Here is a 27,888-nt window from a genome sequence, read left to right on the forward strand (position 1 = left end):
ATACGTGTAATAGAACTCCATTTATCTGAACTTCGTTTAGTCGAACGAGACTATAATTAAAATCTTCTTTGCTATTTAAACGTGAATTCTAATTACTTAAGTGAGGAAAAATAAGTTAGTAGCTTAATGCAATAAGAGAGAAAGATCTTAGGAGCCTATGGTTAAATAGTCAACGGGAGTCTAAAATTTTATTTGATCGACGTAGATTTTAAAATCAATTTCGTCGATATAAACACGAAGCTTGCTGGACAAAAGATATTCAATGTCTTCCTTCTATTTCAATGGAAGGCTCGTATCTTTTGGATCACAGGTCGATATTTTTAAATATTTCTTCACTGTCTTAGATCGAACGACGTTTTCTACTCGTAGTGATAAGTTAGTAAGTAGAGTAAACTCCTAATCGCTCTCAGGTTCAGATAAATAAAGTTCTATCGTTACAAGCTTTCCTTCTCATGATCTTTGTGCGATCACGATTTCACAACGAAGTACGACGCGTGTTTCAGTGCCGTGGAAAAGACTAAACCGCGAGCGACCAACGAAATTTCTACGAGGATCGTGTGCAACCGTGAAGTCTCATTTCTAATCCAGCCGGTATATGTATAGAAATATGTTTCTCTTGATCCTAGCATGACTCCTCTGAGATTACTTATTTATAATGGTGATAATGGTAATCACAAATATTTATCAAAGTGAATATTTTCAAAAAATAACATTCCAAACAGGCATACGTTCGCACAATCCCTGTAAAAGTGAGAAGTTTAAACGTTTTTCCAAGATTTACAGAATCAATGATTACGAACCAGTTACATAACGGTTTACTCACATATATTGAAAATTCATTTTCTCAAGAACAAAATCTGCGCATTACTAACGTCAATGATAACATACAATCGATATCGATCTCAGAAGTGATTCCAGAATCGGCATAACGTGTTGTTCTTTGCCACGAGCCAAACGCTATTAGAGAAACCATTAAACGAGCGACAAATCCCGCCAGAACATAGCACATCCATCAATCCAACGGAAGCTCGAGTCGCAATTATCGAGATTGATAAAGTACAACGTTGAGTCATATCAGAACCGAACGTACGAAATGCCGAGCCGTGCTCACCACGTCGACTCTCACCGATCAATCGAGAGATGCGGTCGCTCTATCTATGTACAAAACATAGGGGTAAGTCTCCAATGTACGCAAATCGTGGATCCTCAGCCGGCAAAACTAATAAAACTGAATAAAACGAATAAGATGAATAAATTAAAGAGAACAGGTACAAGAAGGAAAGAAAAAAAAGACAAAAATAAGTAAAAAAAAGATGGTTCCACGAAAGGGAAGATCCGGCGGGCGGTGACTTACCCCTTACTGTGGAAAGGTGTACCTCTGTCGAAGAAGCGAGTAACTTCTTAAGTCGTATACTGTATCATACCATTCGTAAGACGTAAGCACCCATAGAATTACTCTAACGATTTAGTCGTAACCAAAACCTGTCGAGCGTTCCTCGGTTTCGACCAAGGGGATCGTTCTCTCCGGGACGAGAAAACGACGCTCGCCCCGTCCTCTTCGTTTTTTCCAAAGAAACTAAAATAAGAAAAAAAAAATATATATATATATAGATATATATATATAAAGTAACGAAGTGAAATAAAACAATGGGAAAGAGAAAAAAGAAGAAAAAAATTAAAAAGAAAGTGACTCCGTGGGACGTCGACGGGCCTCTAATGTAGATAGGGTGTTTTCATGTGTAGCGTAGGCGTGTAGAGAACATAGTCTTAGCGCGAGAATGTACATCAGAATGTATTTCGATTGCGATGTGTCCTCCTGTGTGACTCTATTGTACGTGTACGTATATGTATGTGTGTGCATACCATGCATGTATGCGTGGGAGAGAGAAAGAGAGAGAGAGAGAGAGAGAGAGAGAGAGAGAGAGAGGGTGAGACTGGGAAAAGGAAAAGAAAATCGCGTACGATACCACGGATGAGTGGAGTAAGTGGTAGAAAGAGGAGTAGGCGTGATTCGCACAAACTGGAACACTGGGATGATAATAATAACAATGACGATGGCGACGATGACAATGATGGATGAGAGAGGGCGAAGGGTGTTTGACACTAGCATAGACCGCGTTAGGCTAGGTAGATAAGCGACCCCTTCGAGAGGAGAAAAAATGAGTTTCGTCGAGAAAGACGAAAAAATATCGTGTAATACGGACCACGATGTAGCAAGGTTGTGAAAATTTGTCAAGAATTCAAATAATTCTTAATGTCAATTCGAGGGAAGAGAATTAACAGATATATCACACGTGGACCTGAAATCTTAACCCAAAGCTATATGAAAAAATTGTTAATACAGAACTGTTTAAAGTATATTAAAATAATAATTTATACTTCCACCATAATTTCTCTTTCTAGATTATCAAAATAGTAAAATAATAATTAGCTGGAATACCGTTAAACCTGGTTCATATTACTCAAATTACCTGAATCCAAATCACTCGAATTAAGATAGATTGACTAATATGAACGAGGTTATTAATCTTGAGTCATTTTCATTTTATTTTGCGTAAATCTAAAATATGCAATTATACAATCCTAAATGGGTCCGTAGTCCTAGTAAAAAGAAGTCTCATGATGGAAGATAAAGTGGAAGTAAACAGTAACCTCGATATCAATTAACTCGTAGATTATTAACTATCTGCACCCAAAATTGAATATTACTAATAAATAGCTTCAGCTTTCCAAGCTCTGCAATTATGCAAAGGTCCATAAACAAAGTGAAAGTGGCACCTCGTATCTTCTCCTTATAAGATATCAATCATTGCAACTATTCGATGGTCTTGATTTACAACCTCGCCATATCGTGGCCCGTAGGTCGCGAGAAACAGTGGTAGCAGAAAGATGGAATCGTGGAACGGGACATAGATGAAAGAAGAGCCGAAGCAGTGTAAGCAGAAGAAGAGCAGCAGGGGGGTGGGAAGGGGCGCTGTTGTTGTTCTTGTTGTCGTGCGCTTGTATTAAAGTCGCCATGTTCTAATTAAACGTGCCGACGGGGTTGTATCAGTCGTCGGCAAAATCAATGTGACTTTCTCTCGTATCTGTGTATGCACACATATACATGTGCACACATATATACATAGCAACATGGAGATGTTCGCGTAACGAGTATGTTGCTTGTAAGTTAGGTTGACTACGACGTTGTTGAGAGGAAGAGAGACATAAAGGTTCGTATCGCTGCTCCCTTTCTTCCTTGAAGCGTAAACGAAACCTGGAAAAAAAGAAAAAGGACAATAAAGGAAAGAAGCAGACACAAAGGATAGCACTGTGAAACGAGAACCGGATTGAGAGTCGTAGGAGGAGGGTTAGATAGAAAATAAAAAAAAATTGGAAAGAAAAAAAAGAAGAGGAAGAAAAAGGGGGAAAAAGAAACGTTAGCAACACACGGTAGGTCAGTCTTGGTTGTCGGCGGTTGGCGAATTGGTCGGGTTGCCATGGAGAACGCTGGGTATTCCCTGGATTCAGGCCCGCCCCAACGGGAAACCCCCATTCGGGAAATTCGTGGCGTCGCCGAAGCTGCCGCGGTGCCGGAGGTTTAGCTCGGCTCGGCTAATCGATTCTGCTACCAATCAGCGCCCGCGCCGTTCCTCCTCGTCCTCGTCCTCGTCCTCATCCTCCTCGCGCCGCTACCTACAACATCTCTCGACTTCTCACTCGACCCTTTGTGTAGGGGTCTCTCTACACACCCGCGAAACTCCTCCCTTCTCTACCACGAGATTCCATCATAATTCTCTCTCTTTCTTTCTCTCTCTCTCTCTCTCTCTCTCTCTCTCTCTCTCTCTCTCTCTTTCGGTGTGCTCCACCTACGTGTGTACCCTTCACCATACTCGTGGTACCACTTTTACCTAAGCAGCCCAACCGTCTGATCCCTATGTACGGTTATTATAGTGAGTGAGGAGCTGGGTCTTGGATAGAAGGGCTGACTGAAGGCTGGCCAATCGACGTTTTAACCTTTTCCATTTCTTGGCCTTTCTCTTCTCTCCTCCAAGGTGAAACGTTTCTCAAAGTGTTTATACATATGCACTTGGTAAGGTTGCACATAGAAAACTATGGGAGATTGAAAAATGGTTGGTTGATTTGTAGAAGGAAAGAATGGTTTAGAATTTACGTGTATTTAAAAGGAGGTTAAGTGAGTTGAACTAAGTTAGTAGAAAATTATTGTTTAGATTGCCTAATTTTTTTATTAGAGATAGGGAAAACTTTTATCAAATACAGATTTAAATTTGAAAGAAAAACCGTTGACCGGTATTTAGAAAGTCGTTGTAAATATTCAAATTCAAATTTAAAGAACATTATTAATAGTGGTAATACATGAAATATCTTGCATTATCTTAACAATCAAATGAGGATATTAAAATTATCAACAATATAATGGCGTCCGTAGAACGAAATCAATGCAAATAAGTTAACATTTCCGCATAAATATATATAATATTTGAGCAAAATATTATTTCCTCGTTTAACTTACATTTATACAAAAACGATTACACTTATTTCAACTTTATAACTATTTATACAATGTAAAGTTAACTTACATCCTTTTTAAAATTCCAGATATATAAATGTAGAAAGCATGATCCTCAAAAGCCATTCCATTTTTAAAATATGTACCTAGGAAACACAGAAATCCAATTTCTCAGAACCAACATCGAAATATCAAACATCCCTACTAACACGAACTTCTAAAATTTGTTTTCCCCAAAAACTAGAGCCTTAAATCTTAAAGGTTGTCGAACTTCGCTCCAATATATGGTTCTATTTGAAAAACTCACGAGTAATAATTCTTTATTGTTTGAAAAAAAAAATGGAAAAATATTATTATTGTCGATGACTCATTAATTATAATAATTAAAATGACTTTGAGAACGTGTTTTATTATATGTAAGGTATATAAAGACATCAAATTGTTGAGAGATCTCGTTCCGGATTAACGACAGGTAACCTGCGCCTGGAGAACCTTGAACTATCACCGATGTTTATCAGACCGCCTGGGTGTATGAAAATGTGCAACATTATTCACAGCGAAAAAGAAATTACATAATTAATCGTAGAGATTCTTAAAACTTTCTAACCGACGATATAATCAAAATGAGTTTGAAACACTTGGCTACCGGTAAGATTATATTAGTGAAACTTGATATTAATATAATTGCAAAATAATTCCTTTTATACTATCGTTCTGTAGGATCAGTTGCCCCGCCCATTGTATCTGGAAAAATACGTTTGTATAGCATGCGATTTTGTCCGTATGCCCAAAGAATTCATTTAGTACTTGACGCGAAACATATACCGTAAGTAAACTAATTTTTCAAATTATAATTTAACTTTGAAAATTTTGTTTATATTTTTCACACATTGCAAACAGATGTTTAATTCATATTTTCTGTTTATTATAATTTTTAAATGCTTTATTTTTGTTTATAAATGCAGTAACTATTGTTTATTTATTTTTGTAATAATCTCAAAACCTCTCTTCCTCTCATACAAATACATATACATAGATATGCACTAAATTGTTTATTTTATTGTAATATTATTCCCTAATTACAGACATGATGTTGTTTATATTAATTTGACAAATAAACCTGAATGGTTACTAGAAAAAAGTCCTTTGGGCAAAGTTCCTTGTATAGAATTGGAAGGAGGAGAAACATTATATGAAAGCCTTGTGATTGCTGAATATTTGGATGATGCATATCCACAAAACAAACTTTATCCTGGTAATCCCCTTGCTAGAGCTAAGGATAAGTTGTTAATTGGTAGATTTAACTCTGTTATAAATACTTTGTATAAGGTATTTATTTCTCATATATACAATGTACTTATGCAAAATACAAATATTATGTACAACTAGAATACAAATATTTTTATTTTAGTTATATGTCAGTACATCTATAGACAGAGACATATTTGATGAAGTCTTATCAGAATTGGGTCTTTTTGAAAGAGAACTTGTATCAAAAGGAACACCATTCTTTCATGGTAGTTCTCCTGGTATGTTAGATTTTATGATATGGCCATGGTGGGAGAGATCTGATGTAGTTAGAGTTTTACGTGGAGATCAGTTTACTATACCACGTGATAGGTTCAAGAGATTGGTAAGTTACAAACATATTATGTCAAATGTAATATAAAATTATCCTATACAAATTAGAATATATAAACAACAAATTTTTCTTTTTTGTTACCTATACAATACTAGTTGGAATGGAAATCTGCCATGAAGGAGAATCCTGTTGTTCGAGCTAGTTACTTAGATACCGAAGTACATGCTAAGTACATGCGAAGTCGTCGTGCTGGAACGCCACAGTACGATTTAGTTACTGCTTAAGTTAATAACTTCTAATTTGTATCTTCAAATATATATGTTTATAAATAATATGATATATTTAGAAATGAAACATTACTCGCAGAATGTTGCTAATAATTTAATGATTATCAGTTTATAAATGTTGTGAATTTGTTGTAAAACTAATATAAACATAACTTTCTATTTCGTTAACTATTTGTGTAATAATCATAACAAATCTATTTTATATTATGAAATATATCTACGTGATTTAAATAAAATATATTGGCATATCAATCTTTCTGGAAATTACCATATAATTTGATCATAAATGCTAATTAAATTTTGAATATATATTTATAAAAGAAAGTTATTATTGCTAAAACCTATCTTCCAAAGTAACTGTTTCTATGTCAAGAGACATTTTTTACATTAGTAATATTACTATTGTAATACAATATACAATATTTATAGAGAAATCTGCTATATTAGTAGAAAATTTGAGCAACATTAAGAAATTTTTTTCTAACAGTACCCAATAAGTATAAAATTACAAAAAAAATAATTATAATATAAAAACTGAATAAATGTCTAATATATTACATTAATGACATTTCTTAAAATATGCATGATTTAGGAATGTTAATTTATATCGTTCCATAAAATAATACATATAAACCATAGAGCAGAAAACATGCAAAAATCATGCTTGCTGCTACCATGAATGACTTTGTATTTTGTCTCCTTAAGCTTTTTAATTTCTCTTCATTTTTTACAAGTACCTCTTGAATTTCTTCCAGTTTCGACTCTAATTCCTCACGAGTTTCCATTGTGAGCAATTTCGTCTTGAGTCTTTTTTTCAACACATCCACTTTGTACATGGATTCATTTAATGTATCTTCTACCTTCTGTATCTAACATGTATACAAATATGTTTAAAAACCAGAAGCATAGGTTAAGATAGAATAATTTCAGAAACTAAAGTATAAAATATATAAAATCTATTATCTTATTTTTACATATACCTTTGTCATAATCGTTTCATCCTGCGTCATTTTGACTTTAAATGTATGTATGTCCTTTTCTGTTATATAAAACACAAATTATCAACATCTCAAATTCGTATTCTGAATTTTAATGTTACCATGTGTTAGATGCATGTATTCTCACTAACTTGCTGAATACAAAATGGCGGTACAAACCAAGCTTACAGATATCAATAAGATAAATTACAAAGATAATTTTTATGGTTTTCTACTTACAAGTATTTAATTTTCAAAGAATTTCAATAAGAAACTAAAGAGCAGTAAAGTTACATGCACCTTTTTTACGTTTTATAAAAGTATAATTACGTCTTATATTGTTGCGATTTTTAAAAAATGCATACACACTCTCTTATCTAAATATTTATGGTATAAAAGCAAGGAAAGTCATAATTAATATTAACACTTTCTGATATGAAGTATAAATTTAATCTTCATCAGATTATAAATTCATGAATTTTATTGTAATTTTACAAAATTATATTTATCATAAAATTATGCATGTAAATATGTATATATTGTATATATTAAATCTACTTTTCATGAGAGAATTTATAACAAAACTAAAACATTCCACAATCATATATAAATCATGAAATTTAATAATATATTTACACCTAATAGGTAAATGTAGATATAATGAGTACTATTATTATGTATGAAGTGAAAGTAACATAAATATAAGGATTAGAAATTTAAAGTGCTAATGAATTATATAAGTACTACTTAAAAAATGATTTAATTTTTAGTGCACATCATATTACACACATAACAGTTTTTTTTGCATTTCCACTCATCATCTCATACGTACATTGTATTTATAGTACTTTCTCATAACTTAAATAAAATTACTCCACTTTCTCGGTTATTTCTTTTTTCACATATAGATGAAATTAAATCTGTAACATAAAATAAAATAATATAGTAGAGTGACCGGATATATTCAATTTACTCAAAAAGGTATTATATGATAATTACCTGCAAAGTGATTGTGGTAGGGAGGAAATAATAGGTCCATATCCTTGGGAGTTATCATACAATTCAAACAATGGAGCAGCTACTAATTTATAGTTTTTAGGTACTGCAAATAGAGCTAAAAAGTTCAAAAATAATTATGCCAATTATTGAGTCTTAATTTACTTCTCAATGTAACAATATATTTCTGTCCTTTATATGCTACCTTTTTCTTGCAGCTGAACAAGAAACAACCTCTTGTGTTCCTTTGGTTTGGTAATATGTGGTGGTACATAAGGATACTGAGGTGGTTCAAAATTTGGTCTCCACCAATTTCCTATGGTATCTTCTATCACCCATTCTTGTTTAACTCCATCTTGACGTCCAAAGGTCTAAAAGTTATTTCGATATTATAACATCAATCATGTCAACTTTGCTACACTTCATAGACATTAAAATACAATCTTCTTCGTTCAGTCCACTAAGAACATGGTTACACAAATTTGTTTACATACTTAAAACGGCTGTATAGTCTTGTTAGTTCGGCTAACAATTAACTTGATCACAGAGATGCCTTAATATGTTCCTGTTAGCTTCTATATAATCAGTAATACAGGCCAAAAGTATTTATTCAAATACTTTCAGTTCCTTTTACTTACAGATACCTAACTAAATGAAACAGCTGTTGTACATACATTTATCATTTTAATTAAAAAATTGACAAATGCATAAATATAAGCTCAGCGAACCGCCTATTTGTTATGTGACGAAGAATCACGGTCCTACGTACTTCAATTATTTTCTAGCAAGAAGTTTTAGGACTAAACGTTATTTGATACAATTTTCTCCGTTTGTCTTTTCAATGAAGTACAACAAAAAATCCATTAATGGTATATACAATACAATCTTCTTGTCATAATATTACAATCTTCACATCTTGCTTCTTTTATGTCTGAATTAACATGTATGACGAGTGACACAAGAACAATGTTCTTAGCTAACCATGATATGTATAATGTAACAAGATATAATTTCATTACTATAAACATTGAAATGTCCGGGCATGCAGCGCACTAAAAATGTAAATGCTAATATAAGTAAAAATTCCCTATTCTGAGCTACAGGCCCGGTTACATAAGTTCTACAAATGTTTGGAAGATTAATACAATCGATTTTTGAACAGTGTTACAATCTAATATATCAAAGTGCCACTCCTAGCTACCTCGTAAGGTAGCATAAGGCGTCGTGCTAACTGTTACCTCTGTAAGGAGCCGTTTTAGGCCCTCTACCTCGTCTTCTCCTGCATTTAGCTCTCCTCCGGGTCTACAAAACAAAAGTACAAAAGTTAACAAATATTTGTATATACTTTAATAAACGTGATGCAATTAGATATCCTGATATCCAAATGAATTTTCTTCTATACCTAATGGAGATAATACATATACTTACAATTTGAAGAATGTTGTACCCAACTGAAGTAGCAGGACATGTGGCAATCCATGTTCATGCACCAACAAAACCCCTTCAACACTGCGACGCATTCCAATTTTATCAAATTCATCTCGCATACGCTGAAACCTTGCTGGTACAGACGGATCTTTCTCGAAGAGTGGCTCTTTTGTTCCAAACGTATAGTTTGTCAAAGGATATCTATGATAAATGAGTTTTATTTTTGTGTTAGGTTCTTACTTCTTATGTAATCCTTCAGTAACTAAATCCAGTCTCTTCAACATCACTTTCACAAATAATAATATTACAATATATAACCATAAAGATTATACAGGTACTCACAATGCATTAGATAGTTTTGAGCATATAATTTTGTCCCCAAACTTTATATTAAGTTCCACATTTTTATACAAGACAAAAAATATCATTTTTTTCATGCAAGCAAGAGGAATAACATACAGATTTATAATATAAAAATAATTACTTTATATGTAACATTTTTTATATTTAAAAAAAAACAAATTTCATATTTAAGAATGTATATATACAATGAACAAAAAAATATATATAATAAAATTATGCACAAGTATATGTAGCAATTGATCAAATTTACACCCGTATGATTTACAAAGCATGTATACAAATACAGCATTATTCAACAGATTATCAAGGTATTTCTGTTTGCATACTAAATTTTTATATGAAAACCACATATGTTGTGATTACTTACTGTTAATTATGAAATACAAAGTATCAACTATAATTGATGCATATAAAACACTATATTACTTATAACATTACATTTTACATTAGTTATAAGTAAGTTATATCAAATGTAGTCATATCGTATGTTTAGAAATACATAATACATATATTTATGCTACTCTTATATTTCTCCAATTTTTTCCTATCACATATGTATATGTTGTGATTTGTAAATTGTATGCTAATAGACTTCAACAGCTTCTTTTTTTTTAAAAGAAATATCTTGTAATACTTTGTGATATTATTAAATACTATATAATCATAAATTTGTCAAAATATCAAAATGTGAATAAGTAATTAAAGTACTTATACATATATAATTAATTCATTACATTATATGAACTGAGTTTATTACTCACTTATAAATATCAATTGATATTTGGTGATATGTTTGAAAATTTATAATAAATGTGTTACATTTTCTAATATATTATTTCATTTTTGAAACATTATCAATATAACGCATGAATGAAGGATATAAATCTCAGATCCATTGTGCAATATTCTACTAAAACTTATTCATTTTAGAAAAAATTATTTGAAACATTCATAATATCTATGCATATTATGCTATTTCTTAAATTAAACACTAAGTATAATTATGAACTATCTGAGACAAATACATTCATAATAATATAGATATACAAAAACGTGTTATACTGCAAAATTTATCTTACATAAAATATGAAAGGCCAATTTACTAATAAAAAAATACAAATATCTGTAGTTTTAGCTATCACAGCTTATATAAATCTAAGATAATAGTAGTTTGATTTGCGAAATTATTTTATACATTTTTCCTTTTTATACACAACGAAATAATTTGTAGTATACAAGTAGAAACAATGAACAGTGACAATACAACTGTTTTCAAGTATATACGCATTACAAATAAACAGTCACATTATTACGGTGACTGTAAAAATAACAGAACATGTTTCCGTACGCAAACATACATTCAATGTATAAAGGATACCAGCGTACATTGCATACGGTGGCTACAACTTTTATAAATTCATAAATATAAAAGAAATTAAATTTGTCTTTAGCTTCATCATAATTAGAAGCTTATACCTTGTGCAAATAAAGCACAAAAGGTATAACTTTATGTCATATTTAGAAATTTTAAGCAAATAATTACTGATTTAATTCATAATTACAAGGATATATATCTTATTCATGGTGCAAAAAAAAAATGCTTTATCATATCGACAATTTCACACTACATTAAAATAGTTGGTTATGTTTTACGATAGCAAATAATAATGAATTATTGAATAGTCAATAAATCGATACAATGACGTGGATAAGGTTATTGCTTAAAATTTCCGTGAGTACTTAACGGAAAGATGAACAGCCGTCTCATGGTTGTACCATGTAAGATGCATTGAAAGGTGTTAGGAACATAATTTTAATTGCTAGCGTCTCTTAACCGGCCATAGTTGCTCTACAGGAGAGGCAGTCAAAACATTAACTCTAAAAAATAATGTAATTGAGTCACATACTGATTATCACTTACAAATTAACTGTCCTGTTGATAGTTACAGACTGATTCTGTACCACTTTCCCTTCAAAGGAACTGTTACTAGCTCTTCTTGGCCAACCACTTCCTTTAACTTGAGTTGTTGCCATCGCCATTTTTCCTCGTACCGCGCTCCACAATCCTAACACACCAACATCTAGCAACGGAATCGACTACTTCGGTGCTTCGTGTCGTGCCTTCTCGAATATCCCGAATCTCAAAGCTGTTTCGCGGGCCAACCAGTGTTGCCAAATGTGTAGATTACCCTAATCCTCCTTTATACTCGATATATCAAAGATATGTTTATAATAAAAATATTTATACTAATCATAATTATGTAGTAATATTAGACAGATATTATATAAATATTTTTAGTAATTTATTACGTTAATACGATAATAATTTAATAATTATATGCTAACCATTATAAATTTATAATTTCACTGACGAGTCGGATCAAGAGAGATAAATAACACCATGTGACCAAAGTTTAGAGGAAATAGAATTAGATTTACGGAAGATTGTGAAACCACAAATACAATGGTCACAAAAAGTATTTATAAACACCCTTATTATTCAATTAAATGTTTTTTCGTAGTTTTTACATACTACCAGAAAGGAAATTTCTAATCTGGTACTATCAACTGACACGAAATATAATATAATTGAACCTAATTATTTAATATATAAACGTAATAAATATAATAACATGGAAATTCTTTTTAGAACCACTGTATATTTATTGCTAGACCAGAAACTGTCAGCCAGTAGTTTGAAAGTCACGTGACCAGTAATGTTTACCTTTGCTGACTTAATTCGTTGAACAAAGTATATTTTCATTAAGTGAATATCAAAATAAGACTATAATTATTAAACTTTTTAATTTATATAAACTAGATAATTTATTTATAACTGTGGAATTTTTTCTACTGTGAAAATATAAAAAGAAAAGGTATGACATTGAAATATACCGAAGTTCAAATTTAGTTTTGAAATGTTAGTACTACTGAGTACAACATATCTACGGGGCTTTCACGAGCGATCGCACGGAGAAGGACGGTCATTACAGAATTGGCTGTAGATAGGAAAGTTCGGCGTCGAATGGAGAAGAAAATTCCTTTGTTGTGTTTGAATTTGTTTACGGCGTCTATAATCAGCATTCTCCTTATGAAATTTGCCGTTTCTATACAGTAAGTTCGGTGAGTCAAATATCCTGGTGTGCTTCTCAAAATATTTCGATCAACATTTCCAAGTTGTGAAAATGGCGGATGGGTAACTAACAATGTGAAAAAATTCTCCTTCTTATCTTTGAAGTTCTGCGTTGCTTTCAAAGCTCATCGTGCATGTATTTATTTAATTTTATGCACTTTTTTGTAATTTTTACCTATTATATTATCGTTAAGAACTTTTTTTTGCTTTAGATTGTTTTTATCGTGTTTCGGAAAGTACAAGAAACGGAAGCTTATTATCGCTTTGTTATATCGAGTGCAACAAGCAACGCTAAATTAACTTGTGGAATTGTTCATACGATTTAGATACGTTCAAAAATTTCATTAAATATTATTTATTTAATAAAATCAAACATATAATAAATATAGTAAATACGTTTAAAATATATGAGATAAAATATCTTCTAGTATTACTACCGTATTAATTTTGTACAGTTTGATTCGCTAAGGTTAGTATTTTTAACTTACGATAAAGGAAAATAAATTTAAACATTTATTTTTCTCCCTTTATACCTATATGTAGATATTGTATTATATTATTATATTAAAAATTATGTAATATTGAACTCTAGTAAGACAAACATGATATGATTTCCTGCAAAAATTAATAAATAAATATAAGAGAACAATTAGGAACTTCAAAGTTAAGAAACAACACATTAGATGTAATGGTTAAAATAATATTGTTGAAGATTAAATAAAATTAAAATTTAATATTTATTTTATAGTTACAGTTACTGTTTGTTATAAGAGGTTTATAGGTACAGTATGGAAAAAATGATGTATGTTGCAGGATCTTAGGCAACTGAGTGTGTGTTAGGTGACAGGATCAGGTATCAACATCATCATGGACTTTAGTACAATGACATGGTGCAATTGACTCCTTTCCCGCTTCTCCATTTTATTATCCTTCGCTGATGGACTGTTTGCTGCACGGTCATCTTTGTTTTCATCGACTTCTTATCTTTCATCGTACATTTTAACTGAGGGTGAAGAAGGAAGAGATTTCTCAAGTATCTAAAGAGAAGGTAATGCTTCATACAGTAATGTAATAAAATCTAGCTCATAATTGTGGAGGGAAGTGTTGTGATTTTACTACAGGCTCATTTAGTTCTTCGTTATCTTGGAACATTCCAAGATGGTTGTTGAGAGTTAAGCACCATTTTGCATTTATAATTCACAAAGAAAATATATTTTCTTTTCATTATACGTTCATGCTATCTAATGAGAAATGGTAAGTAATTAATAAAATAGTAACATTGGGAACAATAAAGTGACCAAAAGCAAACTATTACATAGAAATGGAGAACATTTTACATATTTGCATGACTGCCTTTTTTATATGTTCTTCATTTTTTTAAAAGTATTGATCACCACATGCACCCTGATATTATAAACTTACCTTAATAAAATTTAAAAACTGATAATTTTTCTCGAGATATACATATCATGAATTTGAATGATACCGAATTAAGTACATGAATAAATTCAGTAAAGAGATTTAAAAAGATGATTATCTTTTATAAATACTGTTTCTTATATAAATGTATATCTTTCTGTTAAAAATTAATATAGATAATTATAATCGTGGATTCTGCTCGTGTTGCATAAAATTGAACTCAAAGTTTATATTTGCCATCTAAAACATATACATTTTTTTTTTGATAAATCTTTGTTTCATTATATGCACTTAAATACCTTGAAAAACTTAAAAATGTAGCAAGTATGATTATTTGATTAATTTATTATACATGAAAGGTAGGTAAGTTTATTCGTACAAATTTATGCATAAATAAAATATCTATATTTTGCAAAGTTCAAATTAAAGTGCATATTTTATATTCACACAACTATTATTACTTACAACAAAAATTCTGAAAATGTAGGAAATAATTAAGAGATTTAATAGTTATTTATTTTTACCATATAAGCTAAGTTTTGTTATTTATTATTGCTGCAAAATGAGTAGCAGGAAACGTTCAAATCCAGTTAAGACAAAATGGAAATCGCGTGAAAAGGGCATTTAGATATAGATCGTGACTTTTACATAGTATATTCCACTGAATACAATAAGCTAAGCGGAGCGCAAAAAAAGCCGGAGTGGGATATCTGCTGCATCCGCCTCTTCCCCTGATTCTTTGCTGTGAAGTGCATATCTCTTGCAAGGTCTTTGAAAGCTGGGAGTCATCGCCTTCTCATTGAAGTGCATTTCCGTTGCATGTTCTACGTGGACATGGTGGTCATCGAATTACTCTACAAAAAAGAATTTTCCTAACACTCTGTCCTTCCTGTCGCATACTTTACGCATTGCACCGGTTTACGAAGTGCAGTTTGTTTCCGTTGGTTTAAGGCACGTATCCATTGAACGAGAAGCGCATCAATAATGACGTAAATTTCTACTCGGCACCGTGGCGTCGCTAAGTTCTAGAAGCATAATTACGATATTAGTCTCTACGAATTTGTAATAAATTAAACATTACGTTAATCGTAAAACAATTATAAAACAGTCTTTTATAAAAAAAGAACCAATCTGATTACTCATTTCTAAACGTCAAACGCGTAAAACATACCTACATAACTACTTGAGAACTCAAAACAACGTTCTGGTACTCGCCAAACTTATTATTTATGGTGAGAGTTCTTTATATAACAAATCAAGAAGTAATTGTATTAATTAACTATCACTATCATGATCGTTTCACTACGTCGCAAGAAGTGTTAATTCTGGTGCTGAGCGACGAGAAGAAACGCACGGATCGAATATAAACATGGACGATGGCAATCAATTATTTATTCTGTCTACACTACAGTACACCGTATTACTGACGACGTATAATCAGATCGTGTATACAACACGAGAGTGTTTCGCTACTGATTGCATCGCTGGGTCTTTTATACTTGTCGATATATACTTATAATAGTCATGCTAATGCTTTCTTAACCTCGTTTATTGAGCGGATCGAAACTTTGGAATTTTTCATAGGATTCGAAACTTCTTTTGTTTCACAAATACATAAGTGTAATTGATCTAGAATATAATAAACTTAAAATTTAGATGAGTACTTAAATTTTCAATGAACATATTTTTAAGTTAAAAAAGATAAGTATAAGAGAAGTTTCGAATCTTTCATATAAAAATCGATTTCTATATTTCGATTTTATAAGATTTTTCTTATAATACAGAAAATGCAGAGAGGTAAACGACCGAGAGAGAGAGAGAGAGAGTAATCGTTATAGTGATGGCGACAAAGAGAGAGAAACACGTGTGTGCGACGTTTTGGTCGCTGTGAATGCTTGTAAGTTGATACAGCTACAGTTCAGGTTGATCGCATAAAAGCCTGACGAATGGAATCGAGTCCCGTTTGTTTCGTTGGATCCCTTTTTCTTATTTATACCGTATCTTTACGACCTCGTCCTTGAACATGCAGCCAGTCTTGAATTACGGCGATTTTGTACCGATACATCGACCTCTCCTATTCCCTTCTACTGTTTCCGTAAATCTTACTATGAAAAAAAAGATGAAAATTTAGATAAGAAAGCGAATTTATTACAATTTATATTTATAGTTTAAAAGCGAAGATGAACTTGCGGTTCAACACGGAAGTGTAACTTGGACAAGAAAAATATCAAATTTTAAACTTTACTTTTTATAATATTAAATCTGATATGGTCGAAATACTTACATCTTGTACATAGATTTGCGTTCAGGGACGTATCTAGAAACAGGCTTTTAAATGATAATGGCCCCTTCAAGGGAGCTACCCTTAACAGAGTACAAAATTCACATGTACTTGTTTAACGATAGCTGAACTCATTTCATTCAATTTAACTTTGAGTAGACCACTATTGCGTTATTCATTTTTTCGTTAATATTAACAATATGTGTCTGCGTTTAAATTTGCCACGCGATGATTCACCAGAAGTGAAGTACATACATCAAACGCAACAAACTCATCGTACATTTTTCAGCGAATGCTTGAACATTTTATCTGAAATTGTGTTTAAAAGCTTAAGGTGTTAAAAAGTTTTCTGAACGGTTATCGAATCTCCAATATGTGCTCGAAGGATCTGGTCCCTGGTCATGACGGAAGCTCGACGTATCGCAGTTTCACGAAAAAGACAAAAAGAAACTAAAAACGGAGAAAGAAACGTTTGAAATGCGCGTTTGTGATTCCTTATGGATTTCCTTTCTCTCACGACATCATGGACGCGTCACCGCTGTTTGGATGGAACCTGAGGTGGATACTTGCCGATTTACCCTCATCGTTGTGTATTAATTTTTCCATTGATCTATGTCGACGACGAAGTTTCACGACAGGCAACGATCTTACTCGACTACGATATATCGATTGTTGTTTAGGTTTGATCCTGATGGATGCTCGAGTGTCAGAATATTAACTTTCTAATATGACGAAATCGTATTATGACAAAATCGGAATTCTTTATCTCTGGGATCAAGAATTGTCATAGAAAATTGCATTGCTTGTATTGGTATGAATTCAAAATTACCTTATAATAAGCAAGTACAATTAAGTTCCATTAAATCTAATGTAACTGAAAACGTGATTAAATTTAAGGCACTCGAGGTAGATGGTTTGAGAGAACGAGTTAATTGTGACAAAATCTGCTGCGGAGTTAAGAACCCGATTTACGTGGAATTTCATCTGCAGACTGCTGACTTGATAACGCAGTTTCAAGGATTCGCTAGACTTTCCTACTCGCAACTGGCGCTCTGGAATTCTAGGTATCTTTGTCCTTATGCAAGTGAAATATCTTAAAAATGAAGTCGACGCAGTGTATAGGTCTCCATAGATAATTCCACTCTCCTAGGAACCTTGTATCCCATCATTAGAACGTTATTTTATAATATCATAAACTTACTGAATTTTACAACATACCTTTTTAAAACTTATATTTTAAACTAATCGTGAGTATAAACGTGAAATGCGATACCGATGTAGTCTTAAGGATTGCGTTTAGAAGGTATTCACGCTGCATTATCAAAGTTTGAATCTACCGAGGATTCTTGTTCTCTATTTTTAGAACGCTGTCTGGTGGATTTCTGAAACGGAAGGCTGCGTTGAATTTGAGGTGACTTCGACATTATAAGTAATAAAATCGATAATCTTTGTTTATAGTTCGATTATAAATTTATGTTAAATATTCATAATTAAGCATTCCCCTCTTCTTTTTTCTTTTCTTTTTTTTTCTTTTCTTTTCTTTTTTCTTCCCTAACAGAAAAATCATGGTCTCGTAGTTACTTATTATCTGCCAATTCGTTTTTTAACATTTTTCATTCCCACTGACACACGCCTTACGTCCTTTCAATTGTTTTAATAATATTGCTGATGGCAATCGTTGAGTTTTTGTTTCGTTACTGTTGTGTCTTCATGCTTAAAAGAAGAACATTTTATCGCAGATGTGTTGTTACTCCTCGCTACTTGACTACTGATTTACCTAAATAATTCGTGATAGCAAAGCTTCTCGATAAAAAAGAGCACTGCTTGTTAAAAAGGGAAATAACATTTCAATAATAGCGGAAATGTTAAACGGTTGTTTACAAGTCTCGATTTATATTTAAACACATGGTAAATAGTGGTCACCTAATAACGATAATAATTATTTCATCGTGGGAGAAGGGTGATTTACGTTTGGTAAATATGAGAGGCGAAACTTCAGGATTGCTACTTTCAGGTCGTGCAGACTATAATCACTTAAGAAGAGGCGAATAATAAGAAACGTCATATCTCATGTGAGCTTTATTACAGATGAACGAGCCTACTCTTGATTTCTTAATGGATTCTTATATATTATTCTACAAATTCTATTTCATTTCATTTATGCTTGCAAATAAGATCTCTAATTAATATTTCTTTGTAAATATTTCTATGCATATCTGATATTCCATTATCTCTATTTTAATTAACTTATTTACATTCAAGCTGATTAACTATTTCCACGCTTGCTGTAATAGCAGTAATACTAAAATAATTGGATCTTTTTCAATGACTACGTAATATTTGCAATAGTATACGAATCGACGATCGTTTATTTATCGGTCAATGTTTACGGATTTATGATCGTTACATGAATCATGGGAAAGTCAGTGGACGTGGAGTCTGTTAAAACAACAAATGCTTGTGGTACACGTGTGTGGAATTTGCTCTATTCTCCTACGGAACGTCCGGGGTTATATTGCTTCATAAACAACGACCGGCTGGTGAAAAAAGCGCACGGTAGAAAATAGAAATAATTCTGTTACTTCATCGGTGATCGACGTAATCATTGCGCGAAAAAAGACGCTGTTTGAATTTATTCTCTGTCTTTGGCAGTTCCGTCTTTTTGTATAATCTTCGAAAAATAGACTAATATTCATCTCTTTTCCTTTTTCGTTGGATTATTAACTGAAAAATAATTTAATTATTTTACTAATCGTAATTTCACAAAGTAGTTTGTACTTATATCGAGCCATGGAATTAGTTTAGACTGTAATTCAATTGGAGAGTAGGGAAAGCAGGAAGACTTTGGAAATCTAACAATTAGGATATCATGAATTATTTTCCATTACATCATTATCTTTTATAAAAATAATGAACATGTAATTTATTCTCTATATGTATACACTTATTCCATGCTATTTATTCTTTCTTATTTCACTAAATAATTATCGCTGCTTTGCAACGCTGGAAATTAAAGAATAACCATCTTTTTTTAAATTCATTAAAAGAGAGAGAAAACAGGTTAGATAAAATAATGAATATTCTTTTTAATCCAGTTACATAAAAAGTGAAAACATCACACTATCGATATCTTTGCTAGCTGAAGTATAGAAGAAAATCTCTCAAAACGATGATATGAAATTGATAAGATACTGAGAACAATTTTCCGATTATTTTTTATGGAAAATGACAGGTTTTAAGCAGGCCTGATCGTCTTCGAACGGCAACGACGTTATAAAACTGTCCCTTACACGTTGTAGGGCAGCGAGAATCTAGAAAGGTCAGAATTGATATTTCAGAATGTTTTATTCATTCGACACAGACTCGTTGGCCGGTTATTATTCATGCTTTTAATCGATTCGTGGAGAAAGACCCTCAGGACTTGTACTGCATTAGTCGTGATAGCTCGATAACAATGCATTACAATAGTACTCATATACTTCTTAATCTGTTAACTGAAAAGGAAAAGATGTTTTGAAGATGGTACACACTTTATACAGATTTTATCTTAAACTCTATAATCTCTTCTTTATCATATAACTTCTAAATCTTATATCTATCTTAAGTTCCGTATGTAAATTATTCTTTGCTTTTTAAAATACATTTAATATACATGAAGTACCTTATATTATACCTATACGTAATAGCATTCTGTCTCGTTCTGTCTGTCAGCATTCTGTCTGTCTTCTCAGGTTCTTATCAATCTACTTATTTTGACAGTGGTACATGTAAACTCCGATGTTTAATCAATTTTGCAACTTGGTTATATCGTGGAAGCTATTACACCACGCTACGATAATACAATTCAACAATCATTAAATCTGAAATATTCGAAAGCCTGCCAGATTTACGAAACCTTTTAAAACCCATACGCGATACATACAGTAGCTTTCATGATATAGCGAAAGAGTACGTTTGTCAGTGTAAACCACTGGTATTCAGCTATTTCATTTACCAATAGAAGACCTAAAGACATTCATTGTTACTTTAACAAATTAGAAAACAAGATTTATAATTTTCATATGGATTTTATTTTATTCCTTATAGAAAATGAAACATTTCTTCATGCAGCTGTGGTCGAGGATTCAGGACCCGAGTCAATTTCTTTGTTCTGACATAATTGCTTTGCCTTCTAACTGTTCTATGACTTCAGCGTATGTCTCTTCTCTGCATAATGAAAATCAGCAGTGATCAGCAGTGTTCAAACACCGAGTAACCACTCTGATTAATATCCAATAACATACAGACTCATACATATACAATATAAAGTTACATCTTCAATAGGAACCGATTCAGGGCATGTATTCGTGCTGACAGAAGCTCTCGTTTCTTATTTTTTTCCGGCTTTCTGACTGGGTTTCAGTTCTCTTATTCGACTCCTCGGATGTGTAAATTTCGGTGCCTGGCCAATTTTACGATTTCGTAAGGTCGTAACGTATCGTGGAGGTTACTGTACCTGGAATAATCTTACGATCGAGGTCGTGTGCAATTACAACTTCGTGTCGGTGTTAGAAGACTCTCGGTTTCCGGAATGAATTACTTGAAACTGGGACGGCGAACACGCGACTTCGAGACACGTAAGCCCTAAAAATAAGAGGTGCGATAAAACCTACGTGGAGAGTGTGCAGTTGATGGAACTCGAATACCGAGATCGTAAATCAGGCAATTAAAACATACTCATTGACGTAGTCGCACACAGAGCCTTACGTATCATATAGTCGTAAAAGTCACAAAGACCATTTGCAAATTGGTACTTAAAATGTCACGAATTCGCTAATTAACAGATTGCAATTAAACACGTTTCTGGAAGCTGCTTGTTAGACTGCACATATATCACGTTTTAAACATATTGCCACCAGAAGAATTGCTCAGGACTTCTTCAAATACATATGTAAACTTCAATGTACATTTAAGTTAATGGCAATTGCCATTTCGATGCTACCAAGTATACATATGTATGATGATTCTTGTGTGACTGAAATTTTGTTTACTTATGAGCGAAAAAATAATCGTCGATCGGAATTTAACATGCCTGAAGAAACAAAATTGGCATTTAGTATAAATCAGTTATTTGGCGCCATAAAATTCAGACACATTGGTAAGCAGCTACGATAAAAATGAAAAAGTATAACAATTAAAATTAATATTCATTATCAGTCTATAATTGATCCGTATCCCAAAATGGTTTTCGTTGCAAAACTTACTATCACAGGAACGAAGAGTTCTTAAACCTAAGAGTTCTAAGAGTTCTTTAAGAGTTCTTAAAGAGTGGATGATTAATTAAGTTTCCTAATTATTTCCCTAATTCCGCCAGGAACAATTGAAACTCGTTAGGAATCGAATTTGTTTCGCCAGATTGGTATAATCGAGAACAAGGTTGAAACGTAAATACTTAGGATTCTTTGGTGGTTGAACAATAAGATGGAATAGATACGATCGATGTAACCGTCGAGGCTCGTGTGCTGCTTGAAAGCTTACGAGATTGATGATGCTGTCTCCTCATACCTCGAGCAAATCGCGTTTCCCATGCCTGTTATGTCTCCTGGAATTCTTGGAAATAAAATTGGCCATCTCCGCGCGCCTTAATCGAATGGGGAACCGACATTGTTAGTTTCTCGAGTTTGGTGATTCATGTCTCGTATCTAAATCGAATCACCAAAATTTTCTAGATTTGGAATTGCTTCGTACTTTACTTGCGCTGTCTCTCTAAAATCGATAAATCTTTAATTCCCAATGTAAACATTAATAAAATAATATTAACGGTGAAGGAGAATTAATTTTCCCGTATTTGAATGGAATTATGAGATTTTTAGATCTTAAATTATTAATATTATGTTTCATATGGTATTTTCACTGTGGTATAAATTTCCATACGGATAAATTTGGCATTTCTAAATATTAATAAAAAGCAGGAGAAGGGACAATTAAAAATTAAAGAATTAATATTTCCAAATTTTCGTATCGATAAATTCTTAATTCATCATCGTCAACATCGATACAATGAAATTGAATAATTAAGAACTATTATAAACGTAGAAATACAGTATTGTACCTCGAAGCTAATACCACAAGTATTGTACCAACAAATGAACATAAATTTCTACATGTACATAAAGGCAATGACAATAAAAAAATATGAGGAACAAAATATTCCTTCTAATTTCAATGTCCTGTCTATGAGTTTCATTTAATTTTAATTTCGGTTTTTCGATTTGGTTACAGATTCCCGAAAAGTATTCGAAAATGAGTGTCATAATTAGACTACAAAACTTGGCATGGTCCGCAAACGCTCTGGATATTCGCCAATTCTTCAGAGGCTTGAGCATACCGGAAGGAGGGGTGCACATCGTTGGTGGTGAGCTGGGAGACGCTTTTATTGCTTTCAGGTAAAGAAACAAATGTCTATTAATATTAATCTATTCGGACAAAAAGATAACAGGCGCGTTAAATTAACTAGACATAACAAAAAGAACCATTTACCATTTAAAATTATTTTTAAAAAATAATAACAGGATATTTCTCGTTTATACAAATTCAAAAATATCTTCCTCAAAATACATTCGCTTCATACAAATTAAATGCGATGTAACTTGCAGCACCGACGAAGATGCTCGACAGGCGATGATGCATGATGGCGGCAAGATCAAGGAGATGAAGATAAAGCTGCTGCTGAGCTCGCGGACAGAGATGCAAAAAGTGATCGAGGCAGCACGACAACAGACACTGAGTCTGCAGTCTTTCATGCAAACAGCACCAGTCGCTGTCGCACAGGTTGTTCAGAAGCCAGGGTCTCCTGGCGAACGAAGAGAAAAGGAAAAGGACAATGATAGCGAATCCAGCAAGGATCGCAAGGACAGGCGAGACAGGTCGCGATCTAGGGACAGATCTCGATCCCGTGATCGTGATAGGGATAGAGACAGACGAGACAGAGATAGAGGACGGGATCGTAGACGTCGTGACAGAAGCAGATCGCGAGATAGAGAAAGAGACAGAAGAGATAGGCGTCGTCGTCGTGATAGATCCAGATCTAGAGATCGTACGCGATCTAGGGACAGAGATACTAAGCGTAATTCCACCGGAGAGCGTCGGAAGGATGCCAATGATGATGATAACAATGATGTAGTTTGTGTAGGACAGTTTCATAAAGATAAGCCCGTGGCTGGTGCGAAGAAACCATTGGAAAATGGTATTTGGGAGGTTCCACCGCAGACACAGATACAGGCAGCCATGTTGGCGCCTGGAATCTTGGGTGCAGGAGTGGCAGCACTATCACAAGATGGAGAACAACGCTCTATGACATTTGGTAATTCTGTAATCGGACAACCATCGATGCTTCAGCAAGGCCAATTTCCTATAAATGGAATAAACGGTGTTGGAAGTTTGATGCAGTCACATATGCAAAGTCTTAGTCACACTGTAGGTATGGGTCCATTGTCTCAGAATGTAGGTGGATCAAGCCTACCTAGCTTAAGTACAGGAGTGAGTGCATTGAGTAGATCTAAAGAGCCTTGGAACCAAAATGATCAAGGCCGAATGGATTCAATTAGGTTCCCTGGCAGATCAGGTCAGTTTGGAACTGATATGTATGGTTCGAATGGTTCTCTGAACTACAGGCCAGGAATTAGACCAAACAATCCTTTCCTCAGCAAGGTACAAGAATTGGAAGGACGCCGAAATCCACATGCTTTTCAGTCAAACAATTCTCAATTTAATTTTGACAATGACAGACAAGGAAACCGTAGCTCGACGAACAGCTCCAGGTTCTCCAATGAAAATAAGAGCAGTGGAGGTGGACACTGTGTGGAAGTTCGTAACATGCCATTAAGTGCCACGTACAATGATGTTCGTCATGCCTTTCAGGGTATTTATATTAGGAAAGACGGATTGAAGTTGATTAACGATAACCACGGGAACCGCGTTGGCATCGCTTATGTTAAGTTCAGCAAGGCTGAGGGTAAGGAGCTTGCTCTAGGCACGACTAGATTCGTCAGAGGATCAGAAGTGGAGGTATTACATCTTGATGAAAGCATCTTCGACAAAGCGGTGGACTCTTACTCCCCTGAAAAAGAAAGAGACCGTGGAGAAGATGGAATAGAAGATGTTAGATCCTCTACTTGTATTTTATTAACCGACCTACCGTCCTTCACTAAGGAGATGGATATAGCCAAATTGTTCCACGACTGGAAAATCAATGACCTATTCATCACTAGTACCAAGGAGTCCGGAAGTGTTCAATGTATGGCTTACGTGCAATTCGCCAGAATAGAGGACGCGAAGGCGTCAGTGAATACGTCCTTGAAAATTGGCAATAAACCCGTGACCGCGACCGCGATCACCGAGGATAAGTTTGCTCAAGCGAAGCGCGACCACGAGCAGAACAGTATGAACCAAACCGCCAGCTCGGATTGTATTATCATGCGAGGTCTCCCATTCCAGACAATCGATCGTGACATTCTAGACTTCTTCTCTGACATCGGTATCGTACCCCATAGAATACACATGTTACTCAATCAAAATGGGAAACCTGCCGGTGAATGTTTCTGTGAATTCGATACAGCAGACGAAGCTCTCAGAGCCACTGCAAAGAATGGTTTGCCTTTCGGGAAAAACGTACCAACCATAGAGCTGGTTCCGCGAGCTAAGATGTTAGAAACCTTAGGAATGGTGGATCCACAGATCATGGAGACGCAACAGCAACACTTTCCACCGTTACAAGAGCAACGACCACGGTTCTCTGGACCTATGAATCATCTACCCCGTTTTGGTAACTCTGGATTTGGACCTAGATGCCCCCCTGGCTTAATGGGTATACCTAGACACATGTTAGGCCGACATCTAGGCTCCATGGATTATGTTGAGGGCTTTGGCAAACCTGGCTGTGTATTATCCTTAGAGAATGTTCCTTTTAAAGCTGATATTAACGAGATTATTGAGTTCTTTGGTGACTTTGATGTAAAAAGGGAGAATGTCATACGTCGGTATAATGAGAGAGGTATGCCTACAGGCGATGCTAGGGTAGCATTCGCGTCACCTAGTGAAGCACAAAGAGCTCTAAGAGAGTTGAAACATTGCAAGATGAGAGATCGTACGATATACATGAAGCTAGCGTGAACAGGTCTTATCGAATATTATCGAATCTGGGTTATGTCCAGAGTCTCCGGAAAAATCAAAAGGAATCCAGGAGAGATTGATCATAAATTGAGCTTGAAGAAATGAAAAGATAAACAGTATAAAAGATGAGCGATAGATGAACTGATTATATTTGTCAGTTATTAGATTTTTATGGGAACAATAAAGATACGTCAAAAACGATCAGAGGGGAGAACATGCTTCGAAAAGACGGCAGTTCTTCGTGGATGGTGTATGATATTCATTTAGAAAGAGTTGAAGATATTTTTCAGTCACCTGCGACCTTTTTTCATTCGTTCTGAAATTTTTATGTATGAAAGACTGCATTTTAAGAACATAAATTTGAATCATTCTTATTTCTTATCTCACCTCAGTGGTCGTTCTTTATGTCATTGACATGATTTTAAAGAATATTAATCTTTAGCGAAAATATAGTTTAATTCTGATCGAACAGAATGATGCGAAGATTTGTAATCTACAAAACCTCAGCAATTAGCAATAGCATAGGCAATTTTCATTCTCGATTGTTTTACGAGAAGATATTCTTTCCTTTTTGTTATTACAATTTAAGTTAATTTGTAACTTATTGACTGTTTAGTTTCTTTCTTATATGAAAGTCGGAATAAGATCATCTCGTAACATTTCGAAGAGACAGACGTTGTATTCCCATATCCATTAAGACTTAAGGAATGTAAATATAATGTAAGCTATCATTGATTTTAAAATTATCAGATTATGCCCTAACATTTTTCTTAGCACGTAATGTTATCGCCCAGTATACATGTTTTCGTTTATCCGATTATTATAGGTTTCCCTAAACAAAGCGCAATAAAGAGTACAATAAAAGACATTCATGCATGTATAGAGTAAACAGAATTTTCATCGTTATCACGAACTTCTCGATGATATTAAAATAAGCGCATTACATAAAAATACAAAAAAAAGTACAAAATTCGAGTATCAAGAGGGCTTGCGTAAAAATAGATATAAAAATTGTCTTCGAATAAAAACATTCATTAAGAAACATCATATTTTCTACAACCAATTGTGTATGTATATTTACATGTGTATACTGCGTTAAATCAATTTGTATATAGATTATACATAAACGTACATTAATACATCATAAATAAATTCATTGCAATTCACATAGATGTAAAATAATATTTATACGGCGAATTTATTGACAAGATATAGGTGTACTTAAATTGTTCAGTTTGCTCTATGTTTTTGTTCGACGTAAGCACTTTAAGACTTCAATAAATTTATATTTACAGCGACATAACGGAGTCAATTTTATATCAATCTCCTTTAACTTTCCTTTTATTTGCTAAGTATAAGCGAACAAATTTGTAGGATCTTAAGAAGCACCAAATCAATTCAAATATATGGACCACCTTGTTTAAGAGTTAGTAGCATTTCGTGATTGTAGATTACAAAGTCGTACAAACCATGTAAACTCGCTCTAAAATGGTGAAATTTAGATATGAAATTATCAGAAAAAATTTAAAATCAATTCAGAGTTATACTAACTTGAAACTACGGGTCGCAAATTAGCAGTAAGTTAATCCAAACTCGTAGGAGTCATCCAGATTTATTTGAAAAGAGCACTTCGACGCTGCGAATCTTTAATTTGCAGTTTCTTGACGCTAGCTTTGAAATTTTAGAAACCTCAAACTTGCTGATCTAATTTGAGGACCCATATTAATTCTCAGTTTCTTCTACAACTTTGAATTTATTCCAC

General features: G+C 33.5%; 4 protein-coding genes across 6 annotated transcripts; 2 read left to right on the top strand and 2 right to left on the bottom strand.

Annotated features, from left to right (window-relative positions):
• The first annotated feature begins 4,736 nt into the window (after nucleotides 1-4,736).
• LOC117211745 (pyrimidodiazepine synthase-like) lies at nucleotides 4,737-6,631 on the top strand. The gene is made up of 5 exons (XM_033455949.1): nucleotides 4,737-5,158; nucleotides 5,231-5,336; nucleotides 5,596-5,839; nucleotides 5,922-6,143; nucleotides 6,248-6,631. Exons 1-5 carry the CDS (start codon nucleotides 5,134-5,136, stop codon nucleotides 6,374-6,376), a joined length of 726 nt encoding a protein of 241 aa, XP_033311840.1. The 5' UTR covers nucleotides 4,737-5,133; the 3' UTR covers nucleotides 6,377-6,631.
• Nucleotides 5,827-7,533, bottom strand: LOC117211747. Of its 2 annotated transcripts, XM_033455952.1 has the most exons (3): nucleotides 7,360-7,532; nucleotides 7,117-7,248; nucleotides 5,827-6,341 (listed from the first exon to the last, which is right to left on the bottom strand). In XM_033455952.1, the coding sequence occupies exons 1-3, from the start codon at nucleotides 7,387-7,389 to the stop codon at nucleotides 6,318-6,320; spliced, it is 186 nt and encodes a 61-aa protein (XP_033311843.1). In that variant the 5' UTR covers nucleotides 7,390-7,532; the 3' UTR covers nucleotides 5,827-6,317. The 2 variants fall into 2 exon arrangements, with proteins under 2 accessions (XP_033311843.1, XP_033311842.1); XM_033455951.1 differs by lacking the exon at nucleotides 5,827-6,341 and having other exon boundaries at nucleotides 6,915-7,248; nucleotides 7,360-7,533.
• Nucleotides 7,534-8,097: 564 nt separating this feature from the next.
• Nucleotides 8,098-12,281, bottom strand: LOC117211746 (cleavage and polyadenylation specificity factor subunit 5). Its single transcript, XM_033455950.1, has 6 exons — nucleotides 12,065-12,281; nucleotides 9,781-9,981; nucleotides 9,591-9,654; nucleotides 8,558-8,723; nucleotides 8,356-8,470; nucleotides 8,098-8,276 (listed from the first exon to the last, which is right to left on the bottom strand). The coding sequence occupies exons 1-6, from the start codon at nucleotides 12,181-12,183 to the stop codon at nucleotides 8,255-8,257; spliced, it is 687 nt and encodes a 228-aa protein (XP_033311841.1). The 5' UTR covers nucleotides 12,184-12,281; the 3' UTR covers nucleotides 8,098-8,254.
• Nucleotides 12,282-13,043: 762 nt separating this feature from the next.
• On the top strand, nucleotides 13,044-27,424 carry LOC117211742. 2 transcript variants are annotated; one of them, XM_033455946.1, is made up of 4 exons: nucleotides 13,044-13,257; nucleotides 14,090-14,324; nucleotides 23,238-23,401; nucleotides 23,612-27,424. In XM_033455946.1, exons 3-4 carry the CDS (start codon nucleotides 23,259-23,261, stop codon nucleotides 26,124-26,126), a joined length of 2,658 nt encoding a protein of 885 aa, XP_033311837.1. In that variant the 5' UTR covers nucleotides 13,044-13,257; nucleotides 14,090-14,324; nucleotides 23,238-23,258; the 3' UTR covers nucleotides 26,127-27,424. The 2 variants fall into 2 exon arrangements, with proteins under 2 accessions (XP_033311837.1, XP_033311836.1); XM_033455945.1 differs by having other exon boundaries at nucleotides 13,046-13,266.
• Nucleotides 27,425-27,888: the final 464 nt, after the last annotated feature.

This window comes from Bombus bifarius, unplaced genomic scaffold (genome assembly GCF_011952205.1).
Source record: "Bombus bifarius isolate JDL3187 unplaced genomic scaffold, Bbif_JDL3187 scf7180000008240, whole genome shotgun sequence".
Lineage (NCBI taxonomy): Eukaryota > Metazoa > Arthropoda > Insecta > Hymenoptera > Apidae > Bombus > Bombus bifarius.

What these genes read in the sequence shown, in the direction of transcription:
- LOC117211745 (XM_033455949.1), top strand. Translation starts at nt 5,134, where the DNA reads ATGAGTTTGAAACACTTGGCTACCG. An exon ending in CTTGACGCGAAACATATACC is followed by an intron (nt 5,337 to 5,595) that starts GTAAGTAAACTA and finishes CCCTAATTACAG; the next exon opens with ACATGATGTTGTTTATATTA. An exon ending in TTATAAATACTTTGTATAAG is followed by an intron (nt 5,840 to 5,921) that starts GTATTTATTTCT and finishes TTTTTATTTTAG; the next exon opens with TTATATGTCAGTACATCTAT.
- LOC117211747 (XM_033455951.1), bottom strand. Translation starts at nt 7,389, where the DNA reads ATGACGCAGGATGAAACGATTATGACAAAG. An exon ending in ATGAAACGATTATGACAAAG is followed by an intron (nt 7,249 to 7,359) that starts GTATATGTAAAA and finishes TATACATGTTAG; the next exon opens with ATACAGAAGGTAGAAGATAC.
- LOC117211746 (XM_033455950.1), bottom strand. Translation starts at nt 12,183, where the DNA reads ATGGCGATGGCAACAACTCAAGTTAAAGGAAGTGGTTGGCCAAGAAGA. An exon ending in GGTACAACATTCTTCAAATT is followed by an intron (nt 9,655 to 9,780) that starts GTAAGTATATGT and finishes TTTGTTTTGTAG; the next exon opens with ACCCGGAGGAGAGCTAAATG. An exon ending in TAAAACGGCTCCTTACAGAG is followed by an intron (nt 8,724 to 9,590) that starts GTAACAGTTAGC and finishes AATAACTTTTAG; the next exon opens with ACCTTTGGACGTCAAGATGG.
- LOC117211742 (XM_033455946.1), top strand. Translation starts at nt 23,259, where the DNA reads ATGAGTGTCATAATTAGACTACAAAACTTGGCATGGTCCGCAAACGCT. An exon ending in GACGCTTTTATTGCTTTCAG is followed by an intron (nt 23,402 to 23,611) that starts GTAAAGAAACAA and finishes TGTAACTTGCAG; the next exon opens with CACCGACGAAGATGCTCGAC.